At 31.5% G+C, this 14687-nt stretch overlaps 2 protein-coding genes across 4 annotated transcripts; both read left to right on the plus strand.

Annotated features, from left to right (window-relative positions):
- The first annotated feature begins 211 nt into the window (after window positions 1-211).
- On the plus strand, window positions 212-3468 carry LOC103845559. Of its 2 annotated transcripts, none has more exons than XM_009122422.2 (2): window positions 212-1889; window positions 2074-3468. In XM_009122422.2, the coding sequence occupies exon 2, from the start codon at window positions 2119-2121 to the stop codon at window positions 2395-2397; it is 279 nt and encodes a 92-aa protein (XP_009120670.1). In that variant the 5' UTR covers window positions 212-1889; window positions 2074-2118; the 3' UTR covers window positions 2398-3468. The 2 variants fall into 2 exon arrangements, with proteins under 2 accessions (XP_009120670.1, XP_009120671.1); XM_009122423.3 differs by having other exon boundaries at window positions 2088-3468.
- Window positions 3469-7106: 3638 nt separating this feature from the next.
- On the plus strand, window positions 7107-10156 carry LOC103845560 (PHD finger protein MALE STERILITY 1). 2 transcript variants are annotated; one of them, XM_009122425.3, is made up of 3 exons: window positions 7107-7637; window positions 8000-8282; window positions 8709-10156. In XM_009122425.3, the coding sequence occupies exons 1-3, from the start codon at window positions 7337-7339 to the stop codon at window positions 10126-10128; spliced, it is 2004 nt and encodes a 667-aa protein (XP_009120673.1). In that variant the 5' UTR covers window positions 7107-7336; the 3' UTR covers window positions 10129-10156. The 2 variants fall into 2 exon arrangements, with proteins under 2 accessions (XP_009120673.1, XP_009120674.1); XM_009122426.3 differs by having other exon boundaries at window positions 7547-7633.
- The last annotated feature ends 4531 nt before the right edge of the window (window positions 10157-14687 follow it).

Consider the following 14687-nt stretch of genomic DNA (forward strand, 5'->3'; position numbering starts at 1 on the left):
CCCAAAATGAGACATCATTTTACAAATTATTCCAGAAAATAGAAGCTGATAAAAAAAAGCAAAAGAACAATCGAAATCTATATTGGTTACGCTTTTCATATGATGTTTTCATAAAATGGATGGGGGTATAGTTTAGTCAAATCACACCTCGCTCCGTAACATATTGTGGAAGACTAGTTTCATCCATTGCAGCTGTTCTATTTTATTGTGTTAAAATCTTGTTGAATATTACTTGGGAGGATTGTCTTGTTTGTGATGAACGTTGAGATATTCAAGTGTAATGAAATTTTCGAATTAGGGTACTTGGTAATAATCCTTATATAGTTATGGTTGATTCGAGTATTATCTATCACACACATATGACTATATACATAATCTATATGTGTCTATTCGTATAGTCAAGCATTTGTTCGTTAGTTGGTTTGACTTTGAATGAGGGTAACAAAAGTCTAAGATGACAAAGGCAATCTTATTCTTATGTCATATGAATCTCATATTCTAGTTGACAAAAAAAATCTCATACTTCTATATGCAATTTTGTTTGTATGTTTCATGATTCCTTCAGTCAGAGCCTAAATCTCACCAACCACACTACCTACAATTTTCTAAGTCAAACAGAACCAAATCCGAAGGAATTTTAGGCTTTGATTGTATTGTACTTTTAGAGTAAATATTTACTCTAAATTTACATTTACTCTATGTTCAGCCAAAAACGTGCCAATCAGGTTAACTACTAACTTTTACCTTTTCAGCTAGCTAGTCACTGTGCATTCAGAATAAAACACTCTCTAATTTTTATTCTTGAACTTATAAGAGATATATGATTTGCGCTGAATTTTATTCTCTCCCCACTTTTCACCTTTTTTATATTACTCACTTTTCCACCATTTCATTTACTCCATTTTACTCTCACTTTTACCAATCACTCTCTTAATCTCTTGACTCTACATTTTTGTTCGCTTTCTTAAAGTCAAACAATCTTAGCAACTAAAAGCCATTCACTCTAGTCATTTTTTTGGAGTCAATCTTTACATCATTGTTAATCATATTCATCATTTTCAATAAGAATTTGGAATATGCTACTTCGAAGTGTTTTTTTTTTGAATATTCATCATATACAATTTTATTTATTTTTTAATTTTTATTTCTAAGAAACATCTTATTTTAAATATTATACTGTTCGTGAAACATTTATTCTTTTAGGTTCTCAAATGTCATGGCAAAATCTTATAATATCACCCACCCATATAACTATATTTGTACTTGTCAACACTTATCTAACTATTTTTTTTTTTGAAATTATATACAGATATTTTAACTCCACAAAAATGATCTAAACTAGTCACGTGTTACTACGTGTCAGTGCCATATCTCTAACGATATCGAATTGTTAATTTTTTAGTGGCCGAAAATCGTATTCTGGTAACTTTACCGTATTGAGTTTTTGTCCTAAGTTAGATCACCACCACCGACTATGTTCTGTTCTTACCTTACATGTTCGAAATAAATGGTCGACTTCTCTGTATTTCTCTCATTTTGAATTTGAGTTTTCATGATATAAAATTATAAAAAGGACAAAGTATCTCGTTTGTATATATCCGAATACTATTTGGTAATAAATGCAATTTCAAAGCACAATTCATACACTCAATCTCTTGCATATTATTTTCAAATCACATTTATTGCTACAAAACATCTCATTTTTATAATTACTTCTCAAGAGTATTTATGGTGAAAGCTAGATAAAACTAATTAATTTAATGTGCATTCAATGAAACCCTCTCACCTCTTGTGTGTGTTATATTTATCTATATATAACAACAACGAGTAACATGAAGACGTCAACTTTCTTTTAACTCTCAAGAACAACAACAATAGTTTTAACCAAGGTAATCTATCTTCGAACTCCTAGTTAAATTATCGAAATATTGTATTTAGACTTCGCTTTTCTATAGACTTCGCTTTTTTTTTTTTGATAATTCTACTGTGTTTTCTTTTTACGATAGATACATGTATATTATTGTTTTATTAACAATCGATTTTTTTCTAACGCAACCTTGGTTTTGATTTTAGTGTTTCTTATTCAGATTCCTATAGATTTAAATATATGCAAGAAACATGAATCAGCAAGAAACCGCGAGTACTCTTGAACTTGATCTGAAACTAAACATATTGGATTCATCTTTGCCAACTGATGAGAGCCCATCTTCGTCGTTGTGTTCGGAGGAAGCTGAAGGTGGAGAAGGAGAGGCTAAATCGATTGTGGTCGTTGGTTGCCCTAATTGCATCATGTACATCATCATGTCTTTGGATAGTAACCCTAGATGCCCTAGATGCAACAGCCAAGTTTTGCTTGATTTTCTCACAAGAAACAATAGCCAAAAGAGTATTAATTAAAAAAATATCCAACTAAGAATGTTCTTTTTTTTTCTTGATTTATTGCCTCATATATTGATAGTTTAAACTACTCTACGATGAACGGATGTATTCATAAAACCGAAATTCTATATACTTCTGTTTTTCAAGAACATCGCTGATCACTTTTATTATTTGTATAATTGTATTAAAGTTAAGCGATAAATATTAATTCTTTGCAACAGGCGATTGCAAAAAAAGACTAATATATAAGATTACAAAGATTTTTTTCCAGTGGTGGATTATGGATATTAATGACGGGTACGTATTGTCTTCAAAACAGTGATGGTATTCCGTTTTGGGTAATGGGTAGTCGTACTAGCTTGGCATTTCTTGACCATTGCAATATGTAGTTTTATAAATAGAAGGGAAAATTGTTTTATAGGCCAAAAATAGTAATTATGTCCCATTAGACTAAATTCTATTTTATACTATTTTGTCTCTAATGCCTTATTATTTTTGAAAATAAATTAAATAAAAAGTTTTACAAACAAATTTTTCTTAGAAAATAGTAATTACTGATGAAATACATATATAAACTTAATGGTATTTTTTTCAGTTCTAAAAATATTTAAATCATAATTTCAAATTATGTTCTATATAAGTAGAATTGACATTCTATGAATTAGAAAATGATATTCATTTTTTTCATTGAATCTACTATGTTTAGAATACATGATTTACGTAAATAATAGTACTTTAAAAATATTTATAATACACATTTCGTGCTTAACCTATCGCTCTAAAATCTGTAGAAATCAGAATGTACAAATTACTATAAATCTAAAACCTGCAGAAATCGAAATCTACGCATTACTATAAATCTAAAACCAGTAGAAACCGAGTTCTACAAATTTACTGTAAATCTAAAACCTATAGAAATCGAAATATACACAATCTTATAAATCTAAAAACCTGTAGAAACCGAGTTTTCTACAGATTTATTGTATTCTACAGATAATAATAATCAGTTCCAAAAATATGGAAAGAAAATATTTGAAAATATTATGTTTTCATATATGAAAAAAAATCGATTTTTCAGGAAAAAAAAATTAAAATTTCAGTTTTTTTTTAAAAAAATTATTTTTCAGCACCTTCAACGTTTAGTTTTTTTTTATTTGAGGATTTTTCATTTTTTTAATTTTAATTATTTTAATTATTTATTATATTTTAATATTTAACAATTGTTTTGTTAATTGTAATTTCGAACTTATAACCAAAATTAAGGGTATTGTTCACATTTTAAAAATAATTAGTTTAATGAGACATAAAATATATGAAACTAATCTAGACATATTACCTTCTTTTTTTTGCCTGAAAAAACATTTTTACCATAGATAAATTAGTAGTTGTTGACTCGTTGTAAGTTCAATGTACATGTACCTGACATAACTACGTGTTTAACATGAAAAATATGGAAACAAAGATCTTTTCCTTTTTGTGTACTAAGTATAGCATTAAATGATAAGTATATTGTCATGTATACATCATACATCAAATAATAAATAGGTTTGGTTCACTTATTACCAAAGTTGTTGAACTAACAAATTAAATGTTCATAAAATCACGAAGAAGAGTTCTTATTATAAAAAAAAATCTTCACCTAAACTTACTATAAAAAAATGCATGTTGGTTTTCACGTTAATGTAGGATTCAGCATTACGTGTGTTTCGTTCCTTTCCCAACTATCAAAAGAAACAACACTTATCGTCTAACATTATTTTTATCATTATACCACACCACTACTAGTATACTACCCAGTTTCAATCGCATAAACCAAACAAACAAACAAAAACTGATTTCTTCAAAAATATTTTCAAAACTAAAGATATTGCTTGCTACATCAGGTCGATCTACTTCCTTGCATATTTATCTATTCATAAAGTTGAACAAATCGTAACATATTTACTGATTTCCAATAATTTCTTTATCCATATTGTTTCGTGTGGTCACCAATTGATACTTGTATTTTAGACAAAAGACGCCGTCTCTTTTGAGAAAAATTGGGTTCACTCCTAGGTTCACCAACCAATTAAAAATTAGCATATTAAATGTAGTCTTTTTCATAAAGACTTATTCTTGGGTTCACTCCCTAAGGTGAACTTCTAGGTTCACCAACCAATAGGATTTCATTATTTCAAATTCGATATCTTTTAAAAAAGGAAACAAACTATTGTCAAGTTATATTATGTTTTTAAAATAAAAAGATAAAAAATAAAAAATAAAAATAGTAGTAATTACAAAAAAATATTTTTAACGTTGTGAGGGAAAAACTAAACCCTAAATCCTAATCCCTAAACCCTAAATCTGAAACCCTAAACCCTTGGGTAAACCCTAGACCCTTGGATAAATCATAAACTCTAAATCAAAAACACTAAACACTAAAACACTCAAGGGTTTAGGATTTTAGTGTTTACTGTTTTTGATTTAGAATTTATGATTTATCCAAGGGTTTAGGGTTTACCAAGGGTTTAGGGTTTACCCAAGGGTTTAGGGTTTACCCAAGGGTTTAGGGTTTCAGATTTACGGTTTAGGGATTAGTATTTAGGGTTTAGTGTTTTGCTGGCGACGTTAACAATATTCATTTTAAAAAATTCTTTTTTTTGTAACTACTATTTTTTTTTTACTTTTTTATTTTAAAAACATAATATAACTTGACAATATTTTGTTTCCTTTTTTAAAAGATATCGAATTTGAAATAATGAATCCTATTGGTTGGTGAATCTAGAGGTTCACCCTAGGGGGTGAACCCAAGAATAACTCTTTCATAAAAGGAAACAAAATATTTTGAATTTACTTTTTAAAATAAATCGATAAAAAATAAATAAAAATATTAGTAGCTGGAAAAAAACATTTTTTCTAAAAGTTGTTAACGTCTACACTAAATCATAAACCCGAATTCATAAACACTAAACCTAAACCCTAAACTCTTAGATAAACCCTAAACCCTTGTGTAAATCATAAATCCTTAGATAAATCCTAAAAACTAAACCTTAAAATTTAAGGTAAACCATAAACCTTGGGTAAATCTTAATCTTTGGGCAAATTTTAAATCATTGAATAAAATCTTTTGGGTTTAGGGTTTTACCCAAAGGTTTAGGATTTATCAAAGAATTTAGAGTTTATCCAAAGGCTTAGGATTTATTGTTTAGGGTTATGAATTTAGGGTTTAGTATTTATGATTTACATAAAGATTTATGATTTACATAAAGGTTTAGGATTTACCTAAGAGTTTAGGATTTAGATTTAGCGTTTATGATTTAGGATTTAAGGTGGACGGCATTAACAATTTATAGAAAAAAAACATTTTTTTTGCAGATACTAATATTTTTATTTATTTTTATCTATTTATTTTAATAAATAAATTTAAAATATTTTATTTTCTTTTACGAAAAACTGCATTTAATATACTATTTTTTTATTAGTTGGTTCCTTTAGGTGAACCCAAAAATTTTTGTCTATAGCCATCCCAAGTTTTAGTGGGTTTTATGATTATGATAAAGCCCAATTAAAAAGATTCCTATGAATCAAGAGGTATAGGCTTTACTTGTTTTCTAGTCGCCACAAATTACATTCATATACGTTACTAATCACTCAGTACAAACTTCATTTGATTTTTTTTTTGGGCAAACGATACTTATATTGAAGCTTAGGATACAGAGTTTTGAAACAGAAACAGAGCCTCTTTGGCTAAGCCATCAGCGACTACATTACAACTACGAGACAGAAACTTAAACAGGATAGATGAAAAGGAGTTACTCAACACAGCAATGTCATGGAAAATTCCTTGTAAGGCGATCACAGATGAGTTTCCTGTGATCAGATTGATCAGTCCTTTTGAATCTGAGAAACAGATCAGGTCACTGAGATTGTTGGATATAGCAGCTTTTAAAGTCTCCTTTAGCGCCACCGCTTCGGCCACAAGTGGAGAGGCTGCGAACGCGAGCGGTAGTGATCCCTGCAGGAGAGTTGCGCCGTCTTGGTCTGAGATTGTCCATCCCATTCCTCCCTTACACGAGACGCTGTTCCACGCTGCATCAGAATAGCAGAGAGCTGCATTCAAGGGGTAATGGGTTTGAGGCACCGCAATGGGGCAGTCTTTTGCGGAAGCAGGACGAGGGGTCGCTTTCGCAGTCGAGTCTTGCCACTCTTTTGCGTGTGACTGAGAATCGATTAAAGTTTGAAGTCCGTATATATCTACGCTATGCTGCATGCTTGCATATGAAATGAAATCTGATATATATATAGACAAGCGTCAATTACACACACGTGTGTTTGCGTGTACATATAGAAATAATAGATACATGTAAGTGCAGGTAGCTCATGACAGAAATTGACGGAACACAGAGTTACTCTGATTCTATAAAATAGTGGGAAGCTCAAATGCATGTCTTCATTATTTTATTATTATATCTTCTCATGTTCTCAAGTCACGTGACATTCCTCACCCTCGATCTTTTTGCATGCGTATACACACAAAGACATATAGGATGCATATACAATAACTAATGGCGGATACTAATTAAATTATCAGTCCTTTCAAATAAATATTTTTATGAAAGATAGATTTGGGACAGTGGGGTTCGAATGTTTTGTATTTAATTATTCTATCTAAGAAAGAACAGTTGTTAATGCTTGTAAGAATACAAGAGTCATGCACATATCAAGACCTAACATCCAATCCATTAGTAACAATTGTTAATTCACAGTTTAATTACCCTTTCTCTTTCTCTCACTCACTTTTCCTTTTCACCATAAAGCACTAATCGTGTGATCATCATCTTAATGACTACTATATCTCTAAACCCTTCACACACACGTCCTCAACACTTCTCGCGGCCTCTTATAATTTTAACAAACCCATGATATAAATCCAAATCAACCAGTATCTCTTGTCAAGATCAAACTAAAGTTCGATACGATGTCGAATCTGATTCGAACAGATCTTCCAAAGAAGAGGAAGAGAGGAGAAAGTAGGGTTTTTAGGCTGAAGACATTCGGAGAGACAGGACACCCAGCTGAGATGAACCAGTTCTCTTTTAGAGACAACCTTGGGAAGCTTCTTGAGTTTGGTCACTTTGAGAGCTCTGGTCTCATGGGAAGTTGGTCCTTTCAGCTCGAGGTTCATCGTCACCCAAATCCTCTCTATGTTCTTCTCTTTGTCGTCGAAGAGCCCATCGAAGCCTCTCTTAACCTCCGTTGCAACCATTGCCAATATGTTGGTGACGTCATCTCCCTCTTTCTCTCCACTTCTCTCATTGTCTATATATATTTGCATATCGATATATATATGTGTGTGCATGCTGATACATCCATAAATATGATCAACGATCACAACGTAACAATAGAAAGAACTGATAAGATGATTTAGCTCAACGAGTAAGCATTTTTCGTTGCATATCTATGAAAAATATAACAAGCGGAAAAAATTGATATGGTAATCCAAGAGTACGGAGGGCCGGAGGCTCAACCTCTTTTAGAAGGATGATAGTTTCATTGATTCAAATTTCATATGTCAATTTTAATATGTTACATGTAATAGGTCAAAAATATGTATTATGCATTTATTTATGCAACATTATAGGTTGGAGAAACCACATGATATGCAACAAGAAGTACCATTTCGTGATCCCCTCAAAGGAAACAATGGCCGCCTTTCTAAAACTAGAAGGAGGAATCTGCGCTTCTCCCGAAAAAGAAAGTCTATCCCATCTTGTGGAACTTCAAGGCCATGTCCTTCACGGCTTTTTCCACTCCAACGGATTTGGTCACTTGCTCTCTATCAATGGCATCGAGTCCGGTTCCGACCTGACCGGTCACCAAGTCATGGAGTTGTGGGATCGCCTCTGCTCTGGTTTAAAGGCCAGGTATGCGTATTAAGATTATAATTATCATCCTTAATCCTTTATATTTGTATACGTTGTGCAATGTTCACGTGATACATATCATATGGTATATAATTAAACCATTTAACAGAATTCTATTACTTGTCATAAATACTAAAGTATTGGATTTTTAACCATTTAATTCATGGTAGTCAAGTGGTTTGAAGATTCAACACATGGTTGAGAGCAATTTCAATCATATTAGTAACTTTTTAAACTCAAGAAACCACCACTTACATAGAACTTGGGACGAAATTCTGGATTTTAATTTCGAATTATAGATATTATTGGAAATTTCTCTTTTGCTTTTAGTTATAAATTTTACATATTTGGCCATTTTATTAGAAATGGTAACAATTATTTGTATCTTATTATGTTATGGTATATAACTATATATGTTGGATATAGGAAAATAGGGTTGAACGATGCATCGCACACGAAAGGGATGGAACTGAGGCTACTGCATGGAGTAGCAAAAGGAGAGCCGTGGTTCGGTCGTTGGGGTTACCGGTTCGGGTCAGGGACATACGGAGTGACTCAAAAGATCTATGAGAAGGCACTTGAGTCGGTCCGCAACGTACCCTTGTGGTTGCTTAACAATCACCTAACCAGCCTTAACCGTGAGACTCCAATTCTCTTGTCAAGGTATCAAACTTTATCCACCGAGCCATTGATCACTCTCAGTGATCTCTTCATGTTCATGCTTCATCTCCATTCGCGTCTTCCAAGAGATAGCTACATGAATAACTCCCGAAACCAAATCATCTCCATTGATAGTACCAACTGTAGATGGTCTCAAAAACGGATTCAAATGGCTATTAAAGTGGTTATAGAGTCGTTGAAAAGGGTCGAATGCCGGTGGATATCGAGACAAGAAGTGAGGGACGCAGCTAGAAACTACATCGGGGACACGGGTTTGCTTGATTTTGTGTTGAAGTCACTCGGTAACCAAGTGGTCGGGAACTATTTGGTCCGACGTAGTCTAAATCCGGTGAAAAAGGTGCTGGAGTATTGCTTGGAGGACATATCAAATTTATTACCAAGTAGTAACCATGAACTCACAACCCTTCAAAATCAATATCAAATGGGGAAGACGACTACAGCCACGAACGGACACAACAAGATCACAAGAGGTCAAGTGATGAAAGACATGGTATACTTTTACAGACACATTCTTATGGACTACAAGGGAGTGTTAGGCCCCATAGGCATATTGAACCAAATCGGAATGGCTTCAAGGGCAATCCTCGACGCTAAATACTTCATCAAAGAGTATCACTACATGAGAGATACATCAATGAAAACAATTCAGTTAGATGGCGGTGGAAAATTAGGAATATTCTGCACAATCGCGTGGAAATCCCATCATCATAACAATGACATAAAGATGCCTCCACAAGAATGCATAGTGGTGAGCAAAAGTGCAACAATGAGTGAACTGTGTAGAGAGGCAGAGAGAGTGTTTAGAGAGATCTATTGGGAACTAAGAGACGTCGTGGTGGATAATCAAAGGGAGATGACTACAAGGGTCGATGAAATGGCACTGAATGGGAACAAAGGATTGGTGTTAGATGGGAATGTAGGAGTGATGATGAACATTGAAGTGATGAAGTATTATGATGATGAAGATAGTAAGAAGAAGGATAAGAGGATCGAGTGTGAATGTGGAGCGAAGGAGGATGATGGAGAGAGGATGGTGTGTTGTGATATTTGTGAAGTATGGCAACACACAAGGTGTGTTGGTGTTCAACACAATGAGGAGGTTCCTCGCATTTTTCTTTGTCAAAGCTGTGACCAACATCTTATCCCTCTCTCTTTTCTGCCTTAAACCATTCACGTTATAAACCTTGTTTTCTTATATACTTCATAAAATAATTAAATACCTACGTGTACGAATTTGGAATAATACCAGATAAAAATTATTTACAATGAGCAAAAACTTAAAAAAAAAATTCACATATTTCATTTCTGAATGAAAAAAGTAAATCTTTTTAAAAAGTTATTCCTTTTATTCAAATGTAGTTTTTTGTTTAAACATAAATGAATATGTGAAATGAATGAAATTTTGTTTGAATCAATACAATTGTTTCAAGGAAAATACAAGTAAAAGAATGAAATCCATTATTCCATTAATAATCTATATTCTGTTTTATTTATCATTCTATTTTTTATTTCATAAATAATTATTCTTTTTTTTTAAGTTAGAGGCATTTCTAGAAGAGAAAAAGACCAAAATAGCACTAAATCAAGTTTTTGTTCCCAAACTAGCACTCAAGGCCAAAAGTCACAAAAATAACACTCAAGTGGTGGGGTTTAGGGTTTAGAGTTTAGGGTTTAGGGTTTAGAGTTTAGGTTTTAGGGTTTAGAGTTGAGAAGTGAGGTTTTGGGGATAAGATTTCAAATTTTGAAAAATAAAAAAATTTAAATTTTTCAAAAGATAAAATATTATTTTGGTCATTTTAGTTTTTGAGTGCTATTTTTGTGATATAAACTTAGAAAGGTGTTATTTTGGAGATTTGCCCTTTCTAGAACAGAAGTGGACACATATCAAATGTCCAGGGTTTTAAAGGTATTCATGATCCTGATCCGATCCGTTTTACACACTGATGAACCATTATTGTGTACACTAACATCTTAGTGAAAGAAGAAGTCAGCCAAATTATATTGAAACTATAACTTTTCACAGTTTTCGATTGAACCAGTATTCACCTTGATAAATTGGTCACCATTTTTCGCGTTCATTGCATGCAAAATCTTCTTATAATCATCAGTCACAACCCAATCAGTAACACTGAAATTCAAACAGTATCACACTTTACCATAAGTTGTGTATACGCATTCTCCTCTCTCACCCACATCCTTAGTTTTTTCAATCTTTCCCTCAACGTCTCCATACCAAGACACCATATGCTCTATTGTTTCACCTCTGAGATGATGTCTTAAATTAGGAAGAACATCTTGTTTGTTATAACGTGGTATGTCAGTGCTATACTCTGAACAAATACATTTTGCTCTATTCAATAGGACCAAAAGAATAATTGGATCATACCTAACAAACAAATTAAGCTAAGTTAAATGTCTTACACAAGCTAAGCAAATGGCACTCTTGTTTGGGTATGGATCACAAAGCCATGCTTGCCTTGTAACAAAATAAACTTTGTTTAGAGCATCATTTTTTGAAAATATATTAAGTGCTGAAGTCTTTAGTTTATCCATAAACATGCAATATTTTACCACGTTTAGTATTTCTACTATTAAATTTTAATATAGTGTTGTTTTAAAATCTATTTGATTAAAGAGGAACAACTAAAAATTAACCAAAAAATAAAGCTTTACATAATTAGTACAAACATGGCTCTTTAGTTAACAAGTTATAAACTTATCTTCAACATTTTTCTTATTTTTTCTTAGTAGTGTATATTATTTTGCTCACTATTTACCTCAAATTTCCAAGTTTATTCATTCTACAATTGTTTAATTTTCTATATTAATACATTTATATTTTTTTGAGTATGTCAATAAAAATAATTGATTCACTTTCTTGTTTTATCTAGGAAAACAAATAATTTTAAAGCTTTATTTTGAAAATTTTGGTTTTAAATAATGTATCATGAACGCAAGAAAATAACACTTTTCTAGTTTAGTTCTTTATTTGTTTGTTATATAATAATATTGTTTGTTATTCTAAATATTTTCTTAATGATTTTCTTCGGGATGCTTTGTATGTTGGCACGACATTGAGTATGAATTACAAAGTCGGCTTACCAGTTTGGCTCTATCTTTTTCCCATATTCACAATTGTAGTCAATCAGAGCATCATCAGCTTTGGTAAACAAGACCCTTGCCACTGGTTTGAGATTCATATACAAATATCTCTCATTTGCTGCATCATTTCCTCTCTTGAGACAACAATCATGTAAATCATCATCATAAGACAAACATAGCGAATATGTTTAATTTCTCTAAAAATTATTCTTACCAAAGCACTTGTGCCACACTGTCCAAATGACTCAAATAAATTTACATTTCTTCGACCAATGAAATCCTGAGCCATGCTTATTATAACACTGAAAGTGCAACTGTGGTGATGTGCTGAGTGTTGTGATACTAGGCTAGAAAATTCATCAACAAGGGTAATCTCAATGAGATATATCTTGAATGCAGTAAAGAGAAATATTCTCTCCTAATTTGAGCTTCAACGTTCTGAGAGTGGACCTCCGGAGATGCGCTATGGTGAACAAGACAAGTTCGTTGTTTACAAACTCTTTGTAAGTTATTTGATGTTCTCTCAGTCGAAGCTGAATATAAAAGCAAAATGTATATCACCAACAGATATAACAAGGTAAGAGTAGATTATATCTTTGAAATAAAGAGTTTTAGTAATAAAATCCTTTAACTAAACATGGATTGTATAAAAATATCTCAACAAAATAATTAGATAAAATAATTCTCAACTTTAATTCTGTTAACGTATTTCATCCTCCGTCATGGTATTTTAGATTGAGGGTGACAAACATTCATGAAACTAAAGTTCAGAGTTTTGTCATCGAAATTTTTGTTGAGAATGTTTTTTACAATATATATATATATAAAAAGACACAATACATATTTGCAAGCTAAATTTTTTTGTCATACAATGAATTATAATTTGTTTGAAGGTTATACAACCCAATTTCCCTGTATATATACCAATAACATATGGTTTGCTAACTGTGGAGGAGGCGGAATAGGAGGAGGACGAGAAGGGAGAAAAAGAAGAAGAAAAAGAAAAAGAAGAGAAATGAAAGAGGAAGTAGAAAGTGAAGGAGGAGAAAGATAAATAGAAAAATAGAAAATAATCGATTCACAATAAAAATGCTGTGACAAAATATACATTGTAATGCGATGACTAGAAGTAGAGATGATGGAGTTGTGAAAAGAACCGGGAGATGAAACATAGCAATTTATTCATATACATAACATATCAACTAACATAATACAGATTTTGATGCTAAGTTACAGTTATATTTTATGGGTTTATAATTGAATAGAACACAAGAATTATTACATCACAAGAGAGAGAAAACAAAGAGGAAGAAGAAGAATGAAAGGAGAAAGATGATGAAAATAAGCCCTTTTTCAAAAAAAAAAAAAAGAAAAAAAAAAGAAAGATGATGAAAAGAAAACAAAATATAAGGAAGAAGAGGATAATGCGAATAAAGATAAATGGTAATATAATATAATGTTGTAACATGCATGTGTCTATAAAGAAAGTAGTATAACATAGATTGTTACAATATCCTATAAACAAACATTATATATTGGTTGTTGAAAGAGAACAACAAAGTAATATTAGAGAAATTATATATTGTATTGAATCATGAGTTCTGTCTTCTGAGAAATCTATACTAGTTAATTCATAACAATGGCATGCAATTGTTTATATTAACATGAAATCTAATTTCTATTATATTTTTTACAAACCGAAAAAATAGAATAAACCATACTACACGAGCATTGTTCATCTTCAATTTAGTAATGTGATCTTTCAAGATATACTCCACCTCTAAAAAAGTCTTTTCAGTTTAGTAAGTGATTTTTCTCTCTCCAATCGTTTAAGATTCCTTATAACCAATACTTTAGGGATGTTACTGTGTCTGAGGAAATATACTATTTGAACAAAAACACACATTAGCATTCACTTACAAACCCGATTACGATGCTATTATTACTACCACAAGATAGAGTATAGTACGTCTATTAATTGCAATTGAATACAATATTTCGATCATATATCTTGAAAAATATATTTGTTCTACTCAATTTGTAGAAACGAAAAAAGTATAAGATAGAAAAATAACGATCATTGTTCATCTTCTATAATTCAACACAAAATCAGATTTTGGGTTGGTTGTGATATGTTAGTTGTTTATAGTGAGAGCTGATCAAAGCTTGGTACAATTATGGCGGCTTCTGGTGCTAAGGTGAATGTTTGAGGACACATGGAAGCTCAATTTAAAATCACCGAACCCAAAAATGTATAAGAGCTACGGAAAAGAGAAAGTAATATTGAGCTATCCAATGGGAATCCAAAGATCATTTGTTTATCAGAGGAAGATAACCGAGATATTTTGACACCACTATAAATGGATGTAAAAATAAATTATATATTATATATATATATATATATATATATATATATATTTGTATTAACAATTCTCTTATAAGGACACTTTTGTATTTAATATATAAAATACATTGTGTATTCTATCCACACTCTTCATATAGTTAGTTTGATAATTAATAACTTTTTGATGTTATATTTGCCAATTTCCTTATCCCTAAACCAAATTTTTTATTTGCAACACTCCTATCCCTAAACCAAATATCTATGGTCAATTATCTATG

The sequence above is a fragment of the Brassica rapa genome, chromosome A10 (assembly GCF_000309985.2).
Source record: "Brassica rapa cultivar Chiifu-401-42 chromosome A10, CAAS_Brap_v3.01, whole genome shotgun sequence".
Classification (NCBI taxonomy): domain Eukaryota; kingdom Viridiplantae; phylum Streptophyta; class Magnoliopsida; order Brassicales; family Brassicaceae; genus Brassica; species Brassica rapa.

Coding starts and splice junctions, on each gene's coding strand:
- LOC103845559 (XM_009122422.2), top strand. CDS start 2,119: ATGAATCAGCAAGAAACCGCGAGTACTCTTGAACTTGATCTGAAACTA.
- LOC103845560 (XM_009122425.3), top strand. CDS start 7,337: ATGTCGAATCTGATTCGAACAGATCTTCCAAAGAAGAGGAAGAGAGGA. Junction 7,638..7,999: donor CAACCATTGCCAATATGTTG/GTGACGTCATCT, acceptor GCAACATTATAG/GTTGGAGAAACCACATGATA. Junction 8,283..8,708: donor TGCTCTGGTTTAAAGGCCAG/GTATGCGTATTA, acceptor TGTTGGATATAG/GAAAATAGGGTTGAACGATG.